The sequence below is a fragment of the Tachyglossus aculeatus genome, chromosome 9 (genome assembly GCF_015852505.1).
Source record: "Tachyglossus aculeatus isolate mTacAcu1 chromosome 9, mTacAcu1.pri, whole genome shotgun sequence".
NCBI classification, from domain to species: domain Eukaryota; kingdom Metazoa; phylum Chordata; class Mammalia; order Monotremata; family Tachyglossidae; genus Tachyglossus; species Tachyglossus aculeatus.
Window position 1 is genome coordinate 30,796,580 of NC_052074.1, and position 17,822 is coordinate 30,814,401.

Below are 17,822 nucleotides of genomic sequence, written 5' to 3' on the forward strand. Positions count from 1 at the left end.
AGCATGTGATGTTCCTGGTCTGCCCTGTGCCAGCAAGACAGTTGGCACAGAGGTAGTGGCTGCATCTATGACTGTTGGACTGTTGGACCTGGAGCCGCTAGGAGCCTGAGATTGATTTTTGAGATGGTCTCCTATGGCTCTTTGTGCCTTTCTTTCGTGTACTTATCACTGTGCTCTGCACATGGTAAGTGCTCAATAAATACGACAATGAATGAATGAACATCCTGACGTATTGGCTGTTTCTGGGTCTTTACAGCTTCATCGTTCCTTGTGTATTGGACCCCAGTCCCCTCTTCCCTCTTTATTCTTAGGTGTTGAGCCCCCTTGGGGGTCAGAGATCATGTCTAATTTTCAACTGTGTCTTTTTTTCCAGGGCTTAGTATAGTGCCCAAGAGGTGCTCAATAATGCTATCATTACTACCTTCCAGGCTAGGTAGTCATTCAGATTCTCATGGTAGTCTAATCAGCACAGGACAGAAACTACTAGGTTTCCTCTGAATTGAGGGCTTTGATAATGTGGACAAGGCTGCAGATGGTCAGAGGTGAGTGGCTTGAGTCTAAAGGTAACCAACGTTGAGGCTGTTCCTTCTTTATCATGCAGGATACAAAAGGAATTCCAGATTTATAACATCTCACCTAGATGCCACCCCACCTGGGATACCCAGAAAAGGAGGCCCAAAATCTTACATCTTTGCCCTTATGAGCTGCTTCATTGTTGCTCCCCAGCTGTTTCAGATCACTCAACTCTACCCTGATAATCAGGCCTTCCATTGGTCACTTTTGGTGCTCAGCTCAGCTCCTTCTGCTCCCAGATCTTTAGTGAACAATCTCAGGTGATGAATTTGGCTTTTGTACTTCTGTTCAGTCCCTCCCTCTGACAACTGCCTTCTCTACAAGCTCTTGCAAAAGCCAAAGGTTTTCCCTAACTTGACTTTCTTTACTAAAGAGCCGTCACTTCAGCCAATCGATTTTTCTTCTCGTCTGTTCTGAAAGTTTGGATGGAGAGATGGGAGGTGGAATCTCTACTTCAGCAACAGTTGGCAATGACCTAACACTGAATGGAAAGAGATGTTCTCAGTCCCATTGTCTCCCTGGGGAAAGTGGAGTGGGGGGCTTTGATTGATACAACCGTCTAGTTTGTCTGTTTTCTGGTTGCACTTGCAGCCTGAAGAAAGTGCCATCAAAGAGATGAAATTGGTGGTGGTGATAAAGCCCAAAATCAGAAGCATGTTTCCACTTGTAGCATGGGACGGCTGATATATTTTTGGAGAGATTAGGGTTCTTAGCTTTGAGAACACTTTCTTGGCAGGGCAAATGCTCTGAATATTATGTCTGAATTTTTCCTTGGCTTGCATTCCTGATTGGATCACAAAAACAGCATGATCTGAATGCAGCATGGCCAGTTGGAAAAAACATGGGCCTGACAATCAGAGGACCTGGGTTCTAACCCCAGGTCTGCCACTTGTCTGCTGTGTGACCTTGGCCAAGTTACTTAACTTCTCTGTGCTTGAGTTTCTTCATCTGTAAAATGGAGATTAAGACTGTAAACCCTATGTAGGGCAGGTGACTGTGCCCAACCTGGTTATTTTGTACCTACCTCAGTGCTTATTACATAGTAAGCACTTTTTCAATATGGTTTTTCTTAAACACTTGCTAAGTGTCAGGCACTGTAGTAAGCGCTGAGGTAGATACATGCTAATCAAGTTGGACATAGTCCCTGCCCCATATGGGGCTCACAGTCTTAATCTCCATTTTACAGATGAGGAAACTGAGGCACAAAGAAGTTGCTTGCCAAGATCATACAGCAGACTAGTGGTAGAGGTGTGATTAGAACCTGGGTCCTTCTACCTCCCAGGCCCTTGCTCTATCCATGTAGCCCATGCTGCTTCTTGTGGTAAGCACTTACCAAGCCTAATTTTTTTTTTAATGAAGAGCCCCAATTTCTCCCAAATTGACCCTTTACTAATTACATTGGCAAAGACATCCATTCCTTACACAGACCTATAGATAGCCTTCAGATTCCACAAGATTGAAGCTCCTCTACTAGATTGTAAACTCCTTGAGGGCAGGGATTGAGCCTACCAACCTTAATGTGCTGTACTCTCCCAAGTGCTCAGAAGAGTGCTCTGCCCAAAGTGCTCAATAAATGCTGTTGACTGATTGATTCCAAAATAGCAGCTCTGACTATGGGTCCTGCTACTACTACAGATATGATGTGATCAAGGCTTAAATGAGTTGGGATTTCACAGGATCAATGCAGCTGTTTATTCTCAGCACCAACTGAAAGGAGGGCCTAGGGAATGTAATCCCCTGGGGTGGAGAATATGGGATTAGGACATTACTGAAGCCTTAGAGTCTAATAATAATGATAATAATAACAACTGTGATATTTGTTAAGCACTTACTTTGTGCCAGACACTGTACTCAATGCTGGGGTGGATAAAGCAGATCAGTCCCTCTCCGATGCGGGGCTCACAGTCTCATTCCCCATTTGACAGATGAGGTAACAGACCCAGAGAAGTGAAGTGATTTGCCTAAAGTCACACAGCAGACAAGTGGTGGAGCTGGGATTAGAACCCATCTGAGTCCCAGGCCCGTGCTCTATCCACTAGTCCACACTGCCTCCCCTGGGGTGAGAATGTCAGAATGGCAGGCCTGGAGGCAGGTTTTCCCAAAATGTACCCACTCGGGCTAATGGGGTGATGGAGGCTGACAGCAAGAACTGCCACGAAATGCATCATCCCTATTCCTTTGGTGACGAGATCCTTGGCTGCTATCATAAGCAACTTCCCTTCTCCCAGAAACTCCAGCGGGCTCTTTTCCACTAAAATAATGCTGCCTTTCATGACTTCTCCAAATCCCAAGCCTCCAACTGGAGCTGAAAGCGTGACAGCTGATCTAAGATGTTTGGTTTTAGGAAAACTACTCTTTTTAGCCCACTGATCCGGGAGGCTAGAATCAGTCTAGCTTTCCAACCAAATCCCTCTCCAAGTCAAATTCTGGAAATGGCAACTAAACTTAAATACTTAGGACAGTGGTCTGGATGCAGTTAAGTGCTCAATAAATACCACTGACTGATTAAAATCTGCAAATATGTGTGTGTGGAGCACCTTCTGGTGCTCAGCACAGTCCCATCATAATCCTCTTGCCCCCGAAGACATTCCTGCATTTTCCGTCCATCTGTGAAATGAAGCAACCAGTTACGCTGCTCACTACTGCTGATTTACGCTCAGAGCCTTGTGGAATCATTTTGAAAAACTCCATGCAAGTCTGCATTCCACAAAATGTTCTTGCTGTTTGGGAAGGGATCATTAACATGACTTTACTGGCCCACCTGATAAACCGAGTTTCGCTAAGTGGGCCTTTCTGCACCATTAAATGTATTTTTAGCATAATGAACTCTTTTGTAACCGGCTTCCACTGTCCTCCAGAGGTTTTAACAACCGATTCACGTTTGGGAACCGAGTGTTTCCTAAAGGCAGGGCCCTAGGTGACCTCTTACATGTTATAGGGAATTTTGGAGCTAGATTAGCCTACCCATCAGAATGTTCAGTTTGGCAAAACTCGTCTATTTTGCCACCGCTAATTTTCCCACAATCCAATAAAATAAAGAGCTATTGAGCCAAGGATACAATTTTGTCAGGCAGAACCTAAGAGCTCTTTCTGTGATTTATTGTTCTGCCAGAGGGCTCAATATCCTAAAATAATTTGGGTCAGGATGATCTGCAATCTTGCTTTGACCAAGATGCTAACCAGAAACACTAGGAATAGCAGTGCCCTTTGGCATTTGCCGCAGCATATAATGGGCATGCCACGGTTGAAGTCCCAGCTAATGGGTTTAAAACAACCAAATCTTCTCTCCGAGAATGGCGCACAGCACCCATAGCGGGCTGACCCAAAGAGGATAAAATTAAAGCTGACACGCTTTCCTTGATTCGCTGACACTGACAGGTTGCTTTGGATGACAACAGAGTACTAGGATGGTTACCATAAACCTCTTCCCATGAGATGGAAATTTCCAAATCAGGCCCCTAACATGTTGATATTGTGCTTCAGTGGGGCAGAATGAAGTACTCATGGATTTCATGCATTTAAAGAAAATTTTCAAATTAAAAAGAGTCTTTCTTCTTACTACACATAGAATCCATTTTTAATTAACTTTCAATATGTTACAAAGTCCCAGATTTCCTCCACCCTCATATCTTTCTCAGTAGAAGATTTAGAAAGAAGATCGAAAAAAAAATCTATCGACTAGTCGGTGAATTTAAACAACTTTCATTGAAGTGCATGAGGAACGGCCTGAATCAGAAAAGATTGCTTGACCCACTGCAAATCAAACAGCATTTCAACATTACCTTTCTTTTTCAGTTGGTTCATTTTCCAAGTAACCAATTAAGACTCCAGTATTCTTCTTGGTGAATCGACTATTATAGCCCCAACTGGAATGCAACTCAACCAAATGGAAGATAATTACAAGAAACCAAATGTGAAATTCCAAATCAGGGCCTTAATGAAGTCTAAAAATATCAGTTCCGGATCACTCTGCCTGGCAAGACCTATGGTGGTCTCACTTAGGAGATCTTTCAGTAATTACTCAGAAACCTGGGCAAGGCTAGACTGTCAAGTCAAACAATAAAATCGGAAACCTCGGGAATTTAATGAGAAAGATCTCAAGCCCAGTTACAGTGGATCTTATTATAAGCCCGGGTTAGGTTTCAAAAGAGAGAAAAAGGAGAGCTTTAAAAAAAGAGAGGAGCACGGCACAAGTTCTGATTTTATATGTTTGAACAGCTTGATATTATCACGCTGGGTTTCCATCCCTCCTCACAGAGCCAGCTGCCTATCATTTAAGGGTGTGAAATCAATTGGGCTTTAGAGATGTAAAATCCCTATGGGGAAAATTAAAAAAAAAATAGAGTGACCTACATTCAAAAGCACGTGATTTTGTCAGAAAAATGATTTTAACATGGTGAGTTTTCAGATTTAGTTATGGTTTTTTTTTTCCTTTCCAAATTATGAAGTTGTTTGACATCCATTCTGACAGCAGAATTATAGCTTCAGAAATAAAGGCTTTTAAGATTAGAAATGAAGGAAGAAATTACTTTTCAAAAACCAAGGCTCTCTTTGGTGGCATTTGTATATGCACGCCTCATTGTCTCTCTTCAGCATTAAACATGGGGGATAAATCAATTGATGAGAACTCTAAGGAAGAAAGCTGGTTAAATTTAATTCCTGGGAAAACAGCTGTCTCGTCGGCTACTATTGAAAAATAGCAAGATTAAGGGTCGTTGGTTGTCACTGGGTTAGAATAACAGTGTGAGGCTATCTCCTGTTTGTCAATCTCCCTCAGGTCCCTAACAAAATTGCACCTCTATTATTACAGAGGACTTCTGAAACGGATACAGCCTTGCCTCTCCAACCCTCTCTACACCTTCTGTCTAACCCAGCCCTGCTCCCAAATCAAGATTTGATCCCAGTCAATTCTCACTGCCAAGATCTTTCATTTATCATGCAGGCACCCAGACAAGGAGAGAGCATTTTTTTTCTGATGGCCACTCCAGTCAGCTCTCTTTCCAACTGGAAGAGTGCCCAGTAGGCAGCGGGACTGGGGAGAGGGAGGAGGGATGCACCATGGATGCCTGGCAAACAAGTATCTGGTAAAACAGGAACAGGATTGCCTTCCAGGTTTTTTTTTTTAATATAGCATTTGTTAACCGCTTGCTACGTGCCAGGCGCTGTAGTAAGCGCTGGGATAGATACGAGCACATCGGGTTGGACGTAGTTCCTGTTCCACATGGGGTTCACAGTCTTCATCCCCACTTGACAGATGAGGTAACTGAAGCACAGAGAAGTGAAGTGACTTGTCCAAGATCACACACCAGACAAGTGGTGCACATTCGCCAAGCTAGCTCTCTTCCTCCCTTCAGAGCCCTACTGAGATCTCACCTCCTCCAGGTGGCCTTCCCAGACTGAGCCCCCTCCTTCCTCTCCCCCTCCTCCTCTCCATCCCCCCGCCTTACCTCCTTCCCCTCCCCACAGCACCTGTATATATGTTTGTACATATTTATTACTCTATTTTATTTGTACATATTTATTCTATTTTATTTTGTTAATATGTCTTGTTTCGTTGTCTGTGTCCCCCTTCTAGACTGTGAGCCCACTGTTGGGTAGGGACTGTCTCTATATGTTGCCAACCTGTACTTCCCAAGCGCTTAGTACAGTGCTCTGCACACAGTAAGCACTCAATAAATGCGATTGAATGAATGAACGAATGAAGTGGTGGAGCTGGGATTAGAACTCAGGTCCTCCTGACTCCATCCACTGGGACATTCTGCTTCTCAAAGTTACAACCAATGCTTGATTTGGGGTGAGATGATTCTGGATTCCAGTTTAGATTAGTATTTATCAAGCACTTCATACGTGCCAAAATTCTGGGCTTAGCGCTATGGTAAAGAACAAATTCAAACACATCTCTACCTCACTCTGAGCTCACAATCTAAGGGGTGGGGAGAGCAGGAATCTCATCCTCACTTTGTAGATGAGGGAACTGAGATTCAAAGTAAGTAAGTGACTTGTCCAAGATCCCACAGAAGGTCAGTGGCAGAGCTGGGATTAGAACTGGGGCTTTCTGACTCTTGGCCCTTGCTCTTTATACTGGCCATGCTATCTGAATTTCATGAAATAGTCTGACCACTCTGGGGTATCAGAGTGTCATCTCAAAATGCACAACTTTTACTCCAAGCTCTAGGCAACTGTCAGACTGCAGGGAAGGGAAATGTAGAGTTAAAATTTTCCAGAATTCAGGAACATATAAAGTGTAGCACCACTTAGTACAGTGCCCTGTACACAGTAAGTGCTCAAAAAATGTGACAATGAATGAATTTCATACCGTGAGTTAACAGCAGAGAATGCAAATTTCCGAACATTATCAATCAACCAGTATTGAGCACATACTGTGTGAAGAGCACTGTACTAAGTGCTTGGGAGAGTACAATACAAGAGAGTTGGTAGACACCTTCCTTGCCCACAGTGAGCTTAATCTCTAGGCCGGAATCTAAACTGAGAAGCAGCATGGCATAGCAGACAGAGCACGAGCCTAGGAGTCAGAAGGTCATAGGTTCTAATCCTGGCTCTGTTACTTGTCTGCTGTGTGACCTTGGACAAGTAACAGACTTGGACTTCACTTCTCTGGGCCTCAGTTACCTCATCTGCAAAGATTGAGGCTGAGAGCCCCATGTGGGAACCCGATTTGCTAGTAGCCAACCCAGCACTTAGTACAGCGCCTGGTATGTAGTAAGTGCTTAACATAGATAACCATTATTATTATTCATTCATTCATTCAATTGTATTTATTGAGCACTTACTGTGTGCAGAGCACTGTACTTAGCACTTCGGAAGTACAACTGCTTGTTGCTGAACATATATTTAGCATGCTTCAACCTGGATATAGATGCTTATGTTCTTAAACAAGGGAGAATGGTCAGTTTAGCTAGAGCAGCTCCAATTCTGAGATGCTTGTATAATTTTCTAAAATTTCCTGGGACCAGCCTACAAAATACAGGATGCATGACCAGCCTAGCCTGAAACCATTCCATTACCCTGGTGGGTAAGAAACCAAAACTGACTAGGAAAACATCATTTCATGGCTGCCTACAGGCGATCATAAAGAGGGCAGATTAAATTAGGGTCTAATTCCTCCAAGTAAAACAAACAGAGTCCCCCTTTCATTTTCATCTTTCCAAGGGTCAGTACGGAGCTTAGGACAGTGTTTGGCACACAGTAAATGCTCAATAAATACTGTAGATACATAATGAAAGTGTTAGTGGCAGTTGGGGTTGGAATAGAAACTACGTGTGTGTCCTCAGTTTTGAGAAATCATGAGTTTATAGCAGAGAATTTTCCTACCCATTGGGATTTAAGAAATGTTAACCTGAGGTAGCAATTTGTCAAAGCTTAGTAGTCTTATAAAATGTCCAAACAGTTTGCTCTGACATTGGGGTCCTTATTTATGTTTCAGAAAGGAAAAATGAACTACACCCAAATTAAAAAGTGATCTAAGCAGCAATTTACCTGTTCTCCCACCTACTTTTATTCATTCAATTGTATTTATTGAGCACTTACTCTGTGTGCAGGTAAAGTCACATCTTCTCCAGGAGTGCTTCCCCGACTGAGCCCTTGTTTCCCTTACTCCCTCTCACCTCTGCATCACCCTTGCACTTGGATTTGTACTGTTTATTCACTCCACCTTAACCCCACAGCACTACTGAGCATATCTGTAATTTATTTTAATGTCTGTCTTCCCCTCTAGACTGTAAACTCCGAGTGGGCAGGGAATGTTTCTACCAACTCTGTTGTATTGCGCTCTGAAAGCACTCAGTAAATACGATTGATTGATTGACTGATACTTGGACTGTGACATGAGTCCCCTGTACGATAGCGACTGTGTCCAACCTTACTAATTTGTATTTACCCCAGTGCTTGGAATAGTGCTTAGATAGGTAATAAGAGCTTAAATACAACAATAACAATTTGTATATTTTAAAAGGACCTCGGAATTTAACCATTTTTAGAAGAGCTGTTTTTAGAATTTTGTGATCTAAACCTACTGTGACTGGCAAAACCATGGAAAATCAGAAGGCAACCAGCTCCCAACTGGCCATAATAATGTTTGGGATGCCAAACTGTGACTGTGATCTAAGACAGGATTTTGTTTCAATTTCCTTTAAGAACCTTGACTTGATTTTCTCAAAATGCTAAAATGAGAGATTCACAGAGCCGAAAAGACAAAGTTAGTTGGCTGATTTAAAGTTTTTACTTCTTTAAAGGGTTTTTAATAGAGAAGGACACTATAGAAGTTAACGGCTTCAGGGGCATATTATAATTTAAATAATATGCATTTTGAAGCTGTTCAAAAATAGACACTTAATATAGGGAAACTACTGGACCTCTGACCTTTTAGCCCAATTTTCTTGCCCTTTCTGAAAAGGTTGGATTCCTAATGACTTGCGTTTTATGGGTACCTTACATGCTTCATAAGAAGCCAAGGCTGCAAATCTTCAGGGTTGTGCTATTTTGTAAGGGTTGTGCTATTATGCATGCCTTGTGCAATAATGAGGGCTCTCAAAGGCACAGCAGTGAAGACACAGGCCTTTTCTCCTGGGGAAGAGGCTTTGCAGAAACTTTCTGTTTGTTGATCAACATTATTCTTATTCTTATCAGCACCATTAGTAGGCAGTCTGCTAATGGACTCTTGGGGATATAAAATCAATCCATCAATGGTATTTATTGATGGCTTACCATGTGCAGAGTACTGTTCTAAGTGCTTATATAGGACCAAAATAAAAGCTCCAACCAGTCCCTTTCTCAAGTACCTCACAGTGTTGGTCTGTGCTCTCTCAAGTGCTTAGAACAGTGCTCTGCACAGGGTAAACACTCAGTATATACCATTGATTGATTAATAAGGGATTTTATAATCTAGACTGTGTCCACCACACCCTACACTGATTTACCGCTACTCTCTCCAGGGGGACTGGGTGTTGGATGACTGAGTAGCCCACCATCAGTGCCCTGAACACAGTAATCGCTCAATAAATACGATTGAAAGAATGAATGAAGGGCAGCAGCACCACTGGTATCTGAGCAGCTCTACTGTGGAAACGATTGCTCATCCCAATCAGGAAGGTGTTAGAACAGATGCTGTTCAGTATGGATGGGACAATAACTTTCAGCCACCACCATGCTTGGAGAGGAAATCTCAGCATGAGTACTGAAGCATGCTTACGAGTGTTCTGTCTTTATTCCTGTCCTTGTTTCTCTCTCTCTCTCCATATGTGAATAGAAACCTTTCCCTTTCCTTGTTCTCCATTCTATTTCCAAATTAACCCTGTCTATTCTCCCCAGGTCTCAAGTCTCTCCTGGGGAGAAAGGCAGTGGGGGAGAGATTTATATTAACACGTGACTGATAGATGCACTACCTTGCGACAGCCTGCTGCAGTGATGCACTTTGTGGTAAAACCGGGAGCCTGAAAGAGTGTATACATCTCTCTGAGTACTGAACGTATTACAGTAGAATGCTCACTGTTCAAACTCACTAGCTTCACACCATTCCCAGTTTGGATGATGGAATCAAACTGAGTTTGGCTGGCTTAAAAGGGTTCTTGATCAATAATGATGGCTCTCTCAGTCCGGCTAGCGCCTTGCATAGGAGGCAGCAAGGAGGCTACTGACTGCTTCCTCCTTCATTAGGCCCCACATCATCTGGGAGCCAACTAATGCTCTTATCCCTCTGAGTGATCTTACCTGGCCTATTTACTACTTTCCTTATAGGAAGACAGGCAACAGGGTGAGGGGCTATGAGGGATTACAGGTGTTGTCTGCTGTGAGATCTTGGGCAAGTCACATAATTTATCTGTGCTTCATTTACCTCGTCTATAAAATAGGATTAATAATAACAATAATAATGTTATCATTATTATCATGGCATTTATTAAGTGCTTACTATGTGCTAGGCACTGTACTAAGCACTGGGGTGAATACAAGCAAATTGGGTTGGACAAAATCCCTGTCCCACGTGGGGCTCACAGTCTCAATCCCCATTTTACAGATGAGGTGACTGAGGCCCAGAGAAGTGGAGTGACTTGCCCGAGGTCACAGAGCAGACAAGTGGCAGAACCAGGATTATGACCCATGACCTTCTGACCTCTAGTCCAGAAATCTACCCAATACACCAAGACTGCGAGCCCCATGTGGGACATACACTGTGTCTGACCTTATTAGCTTGTATCTACCCAAGTGTTCAGTACAGTGCCAGACACACAGTAACACTTAAATTTCCCTAAAAAAGGTCCTAGCCATTGTAGAAATCAATGTCTTCCACTGGCCAAGAAAGATCCAAGGCTCTTGGCAATACAGGAACCACCTGCTGGAGGCTTTACTGCGGCAGGAGCCTGGAGCTCCAAAGGTGAAGCAAACAAATGGCAATTTGAATAAAAAGCCCTTAGAAATGTGCAAGAAATGGCAGAAAAATCAATTTCAAATGCTGGCGCATCGGGCTGAAAAATTGAAAGAGCCCCTTTCACCCTTAATTCCCCGCTTGTGAAAAATCTCAGTTCATTATTTCCCCTGCCTGACCTCAAATCTCGGTAAATGAATCGAGAAAAGGAAAGACGCCGAGGCATAAACAACTAATGGTCAGGGACCCGCTCATTTGCAGCCCCGCAAGGGGTCAACGTGTTCAATTAATGCTGACACTCCTGGGGCTCGGTGTGGGGGTGGGCTTATCTCACAGAACCCGAGTCTTGAGGGAGACAACATCCCTTGTCTTGCTCCTCTTGGGATGGGAGTCAGAGAAGAAACAAGAAGAACCATCTCTGGCCCCGGCTCTGCTCGTCCCTGCAGAGATAAGGTTTGACGGGCTTCTAGGAAAGCTAAGTTTCCCCCCACCCCACCAGGTCTGCACAGAAAGAGAAAGCCAGAGAGAGAGACAAAGAGAAAGGGGCAGCCTCAGCACCATGGTTGTAGCCAGAACTGAGGAGGTGTGAACCTAGCGCATTAGGTAAGAGATCTTTTAAATCAAAGCAGCCTTCGAGGACTTGGTTCATCTTTCCACCCCCTCACAAACCGGGAAAGTTTTAGCAGCAGGACTCTGAGGCCTGAACACTGGCAGCCCCAAGTTGCGAGTTGAGATGCTTTCTTTGGCGGAGGGTCACGCTCTTGCCTTGCTTGACCTAACTCCGCTTTCTCACTTGAAAACTGAGCATCCTTTATCGCTACGAGACGTTAGCCCTGCTCCAGAGCCACGGGATTCTCCCCCCCAACTCCGCCCTAAACAGAGCCCCAGGTCGACTTACCTTTGGGATGCCAGGGGTCGGTGAACTCGTACTTCCCCACGCCGATCGTCCGCAACATTTGCACCCCGTTGGTAGATTCTTGGCCGGATGTCTGGGCCGGAGGAAGCTCAGGGGTGGCCGCCTGCCCGTTAGTAGCCGGGACGCTAGTGGGGAGGGTGGCGGAGGGCATGGCCGGAGGGGGTGGAGGCAGGATGGGGCAGGTCATGTGACCGTTCCCGACAGCGGCGTGGCCCGGTCGGTTCACCTGGCCCACCGCGGTCATGGAGGACAGGGTGATGGGCTGGCTGTTGGTGTAGAGAGGCTGACTCTGCAAGTTGACCACCATGTTGCTCAGAGGCTGAGAAGGCTGCTGCGGGAGCTGGTAGTGGGCCGGCATTAAGGGGAGCTGGGGGGCCACGTGGGGAGGGAGCGAGGGCGTCACCCCGATGCCGGGGGCCTGGACGTTGACCGCGGGGCTGAAGGTGGGAGGCTGGGTCATCCCGTACGAGTGAGCTATGAGGGCTGGCTGGCTCCCAGCGGTCACCGTGGTGACCCACGGGGCAGTGCCTGGAACAGACAGAGAAGACAGAACATTTGGCAAGTCAGTCAGTCGGTCAATTGTACCGATTGAGTGCCTACTATGAGCAGAGTACTGTACTGAGCGGTTGGGAGAGTACAACAGAACAGGCACATTCCCTGCCCACAATGAGCTTACAGTATAGGTCACAGATATGGACATAAATGCTGCGGGGTAGGGAGGGGGGGATGAATAAAGGGAGCAAGTCAGGGCAATGCAGAAGGGAGTGGGATAAGGGAAGCAGCATGGCTCAGTGGCAAGAGTGCGGGCTTAGGAGTCAGAGGTCATGGGTTCAAATCCCACTCCGCCGCTTGTCAGCTGTGTGCCTTTGGGCAAGTCACTTAACTTCTCTGGGCCTCAGTTACCTCATCTGTAAAATGGGGATAAAGACTGTGAGCCCCACATGGGACAACCTTGTCACCTCGTATCCTCCCCAGCGCTTAGAACAGTGCTTTGCACATAGTAAGCGCTTAACAAATACCACCATCATCATTATTATTATTATAATAAGAGGAAAGAAGGGCTTAGTTAGGGAAGGCCTCTTGGAGCGGATGTGCCTTCTAGTAAGGGTTTGAAGGAGTGGAGAGTGATTGTCTGTCGGATATGAGGAGGGAGGCATTCCAGACCAGAGGTTGGATGTGGGCGAGAGGTCGGTGGAGAGACAGATGAGATCGAGGTAGAGTGGGAAGGTTGCATTAGAGGAGCGAAGTCGAAGTGTGCTGGCTGGGTTGTAGGAGGAGAGGAGTGAGGTGAGTAGGAGAGTAGTAAGGCGAACACCAGTGGCAGGGGAGAGGGGTGCATATACACAGAAAGCACCACCTGTTTTAAAGAAGCAGCGTGGCTCAGTGGAAAGAGCACGGGCTGGGGAGCCAGAGGTCATGGGTTCTAATCCCGGCTCCACCACTTGTCAGATGTGTGACCTTGGGCAAGTCACTTAACTTCTCTGGGCCTCAGTTCCCTCATCTGTAAAACGGGGATAAAGACTGTGAGCCCCACATGGGACCACCTGATTACCTTGTATCTACCCCAGCACTTAGAACAGTGCTTGGCACATAGTAAGCACTTAAAAATACCATTATTATGATGTAAATTTGGCTCCAAGAAACCATTTCACTCCCTGAGTGCTTCTTATCCACTAGGAGGGTATCTTTTCTGACATGGAAAAGGTGGAGGAATCTGGAGGTCTTCCAAACCTTCTCAGGGTTCCTGATGTCTTGACTCTTCTCTCTCATTCACCCCATATATTAATCTGTTACCAAAGCCTTTTGGTTCTACCATCACCGCAACATTAACATCCATCCTCCCCATCTAAACTGCCACTATACCGATCCAACCAGTTACCATAGCCCACCTTGACTCCTGCATCAGCCCCCTTGTTGACCTCCCTGTTTCCTCTCTTTCCCCACTCCAGTCTGTTCTTTATTGTACAGTCTGGATCATCTTCCTTACCATCAGCTTTAAGGCACTCAATCAGCTTGTCCCCTCCCACTTATTTTGCTAAATTCCTACTAAAACCCAGCCCATAAACTTCGCTCTTCTAATGCCAAACTAGTCCCGGAACCTCAATCTCATCTATTTCACTGCTGACACCTATCCTCCTCCCTTCATATAAAACAGACCTCCGCTCTCCCTACCTTCAAAGCCTTATTAAAATTAATACCTCCTCCAAGAGGTGTAATCCTTATTTCCCTTACTCCCTGTCCCTTCTGCTTGCCTGTGCAGTAGGCTCTGTGCCCTTTAACTGATATTCACCCCAATCTCAGCCCCACAGCACTTATGTACTGTAAGCTCATTCCTCTAGATTGTAAACTCGTTGTGGGCAGGGAATGTGTCTTCCAACTCTGTTATATCGTACTCTTCCCAAGGGCTCAGTACAGTGCTCTGCCCACAGTAAGCTTTCGATAAATACGATTAATATCTGTGAACTATCTTAATATCTTTCTCCCTCTCTAGATCGTAAGCTTGTTGAGGGCAGGAAACATATCTAGCAATTCTGTTGCATTGTTCTCTCCCAAGCTGTGCAAACAGTAAGCACTCAACAAATATTGCTGATTGATTTATTTTATGACGTGTTACTGAAATATCTTCAGGTCATGGGTTTTCTCTCATTTTGGGCTGAAACTCATCATTCAGGAAAATTACTACTAATAATTGTGGTGCATGTTAAGTGCTAATTTTATACTGTACTAAGCACTAGTGTAGATATAAGGTAATCAGAGCGGACAGTCTCAGTCCCACTTGGGGCTTGCAATCTAGGCAAGAGAGAGGACAGGTGTTGACTATGTTGCCAACTTGTACTTCCCAAGCGCTTAGTACAGTGCTCTGTACACAGCAAGCACTCAATAAATATGATTGAATGAATGAATGAATGAACCCCCATTCAACAGACCCACAGAAGTTATGTGACTTGTCCAAGGTCACACAACAGCCCAAGGGGCTGACCTGGGATGAAAACCCAGGTCCTCTGAATCCCAGGCCCTTGCTCCTTCCTCTAGTTTCTTGACTTGTTTGTGTTTTACAATATTTGTTAGGCGAAAATACTCTGTGCCAAACACTGTATTAAGCGCGGGGATAGATACAAGTTAATCAGGTTGGGCACAGTTCCTGTCCCCCATAGAGCTCTCAGTCTTAATCCCCATTTTACAAAGGAAGTAACCGAGGCAGAGAGAAGTGAAGTGACTTGCCCAAGGTCACACAGCAGACGAGTGGCAGAAGGGGATTAGAATCAGGTTCTTTTGATTTCAAAATTCATAGTTTCATGAGTACCTTTCCCTTCAGACCATCCATGCTGTTAAAGCTCCCTGAAATTTTCTCCATGCTCCACCCCAGTTACCTTCCCTGTTCCTCCTCTATCCCTCCCTCTTCCCCCCGCACCACCCCAGCTCCAGAGATGGTGAGTAGCAACCTGGATTTGCTGAAAAATACACCACATACTTATGGAAACAGGCAAGCATTGCTTGTGGCTCTGCATGGAAAGGTCATCTTCAAGAGACATAATGCCTTTCACTTGAGCGATCAAAGAAGAGGGGAGAAACACCCATTAACGCAATTACTGTCAGCTTTACAAGGTTCCAACAGCCCTGGTCTAGAAGTTGTTGGGTGGTCGATGGAAGAACTGGGGATCTTACCAAGAGAATGGCAAATCCAGCTGCTAGGAGAACAAAGCTCTCCGGGAAAAATCGAATTCATGAAGGCCAAAAGAGGACTGGCCCTGATTAGCTTTGAATACTCTGAGTCCATACAGAATGACTAATCAGGACCAAAAACATACCTGGATTTTCAGTCTCTCTCATCTGTTTAGATGGAGGTTCTTCCGTGTCCCAGGGTGTGGATTGATTTATGGGGGTCTGTCCCCACCTCACGCTGGTTGCAAGTCCTTGAGACTGATTTTCAGTCTTAGAAATGCCTGGGGCCTGTCAGAAAGAAGTAAAAATGAAAGAATTAAGACTAGGTGGAATCATGATAGTGCCTAGTAACTGGAGCTTCAACTTATATTATTAGAAAATCAGAGGCTGAAATCAATTGTTTTTATTTGCCTCAAAATGTCACAACCACAACTGGCCTTTTCCCCTAACAATAAATGCACGCTAGCAGCATCTCAACAAACAACTTTCTTTTGCTACTAATTCTGGAACAAATTAGAGTCCGATGTGAGTGCAAGAATAGGTGATGACATCATGTTTGCAATTGACCACAGACCCACCCAAAATGAATCACAGATTCAGAAGACACCTATTAGTTGGTGAATTCCCATATCTATTAGTTTGCAAACAGTATCTGCTGTGTGCTGAGCACTGAACGAAGCACAGTGGAGAGTACAACGGAGGAAAATTAGATCTGTTCCCTAGGGAAAGCAAAGGCTCACAATTCCAGAAGGAGCTCGTTGTGGGCAGGGAACATATCTGCTAATTCTGTTGTATTGGACTCTCCCAAGCGCTTAATACAGTGCTCTGTACACAGTAAGCGCTCAATAAACTGGCTTTTTTGATTTCAATCTTTCTTTGTATGTGTGCCACCTCCTCCTCCCCCTCAATCAATCAGTGGTATTTATTGAGCGCTCACTATGTGCAGAGCACTGTATTAAGCGCTTGGGAGAGTACAAAACAATAGAGTTGGTAGATACCATCTCTGCTCACGAGGAGCTTACCCTCTAGAAATGAAATGACGAAAAGAGCAAAATAACACAAGAAAACCAGAACAGCAACAAAAAACAAAAATGAAGGAATCATTTTAGGATCATCACTATTATTGTCTTACGCTGGAGAGCCGTCTGTGACCCACAGCAATGCCACGGACACATCTCTCCCAGAACGCCCCACCTCCACCGCAATCGTTGTGGTAGTGTATTTGTAGAGTTTTCTTGGTAAAAAAATTTGGAAGTGATTTACCACTGTCTCCTTACACGCCGTGAACTTTAGTCTCCACCCTTGATTCCCTCCCGTGCTGCTGCTGCCCAGCACAGGTGAGTTTTGACTTGTAGCAGATTGCCTTCCACTCGCTAGCCACCGGCCAAGCTAGGAATGGAATGGGTATGCCTCTGCTTGACTCTCCCTCCCGTAGTCGAGACTGGTAGAGTACTGGAAACTCTCCAGGTGCGACCCTGAGAGGGGTCATCACTATTATTAAACTTATTAAGAGCGCAGTGCTGTTCTAAGCATTGGAACAGCACTGTAAGCTCATTGTGGGCAGGGGATGTGTCTGTTTATTGTTGTATTGTACTCTCCAAGTGCTTAATGCCATGCTCTGCACACAGTAAATGCTCAATAAATACAAACGAACGAATGAATGAAACACTAAACACTGGGGTGGATATAATACAAGCAGAACAGACATAGGCCTTGTCCCACATGGGGCTCAAAGCCCAAGAGGGAGGGAGAAAAGATATTTTATTCCCTTTTAACAGATGTGGTGACTGAGGCACAGGCCCAAGTTTTCACAGTAGTTAAGCGGCAGAATTGGGATTAGAACTAAGGTCCTCTGACTTCAAGGCCTGGGCTCTTTCCACTAGACAACACAGCCTTTCGCATTATTGCGGCCTGTCAGTCTAGAAGATAACAGGCATGACCGTCCCAACATTACAGGTGTTTATTCTGAGTGTTTCAGCTTCACCTCGTTCCCACCCATTCAGGCCAGTTCTCCTTGGAAGGTTTGGGAGAAGAGATGCTCCTTGAGCCCTCCACTGGTGAACGGATATATGGGAAATCCTTGGTAAAATGATTTTAAAGGAATAGAGGTCGCGAGCCCACCTTCTCACAAAGAACAACAAATTTACCGGGAGAAGCAGTGTGGCCTAGAGGAAAGAGAACAGGCCTGGGATTCAGAGGACCTGGGTTCTAATCCAAGAGAACAGGTATTTAATCCCAATTTACAGTTGGGGAAACTGAGGCACAGGGACGTCGAGTGACTTGCCCGAAGTC

The 17,822-nt window shown here is 45.0% G+C and overlaps 1 protein-coding gene and 1 non-coding gene across 3 annotated transcripts in view; both read right to left on the bottom strand.

Annotated features, from left to right (window-relative positions):
- The window catches only part of KLHL29 (kelch like family member 29), a 540,646-nt gene that overhangs the window by 185,176 nt on the left and 337,648 nt on the right, over nucleotides 1-17,822 (bottom strand). For both annotated transcript variants that reach the window (XM_038751895.1, XM_038751894.1), the window contains exons 4-5: nucleotides 15,677-15,818; nucleotides 11,850-12,395 (exon numbers count right to left, since the gene is read on the bottom strand). In XM_038751895.1, coding sequence (XP_038607823.1) covers nucleotides 11,850-12,395; nucleotides 15,677-15,818 — 688 coding nt within the window. The remainder of the gene's footprint in view (nucleotides 1-11,849; nucleotides 12,396-15,676; nucleotides 15,819-17,822) is intronic.
- LOC119932748 lies at nucleotides 16,878-17,015 on the bottom strand. The gene has a single exon (XR_005452483.1). It is a non-coding gene; the product is annotated as a small nucleolar RNA SNORA7 (small nucleolar RNA).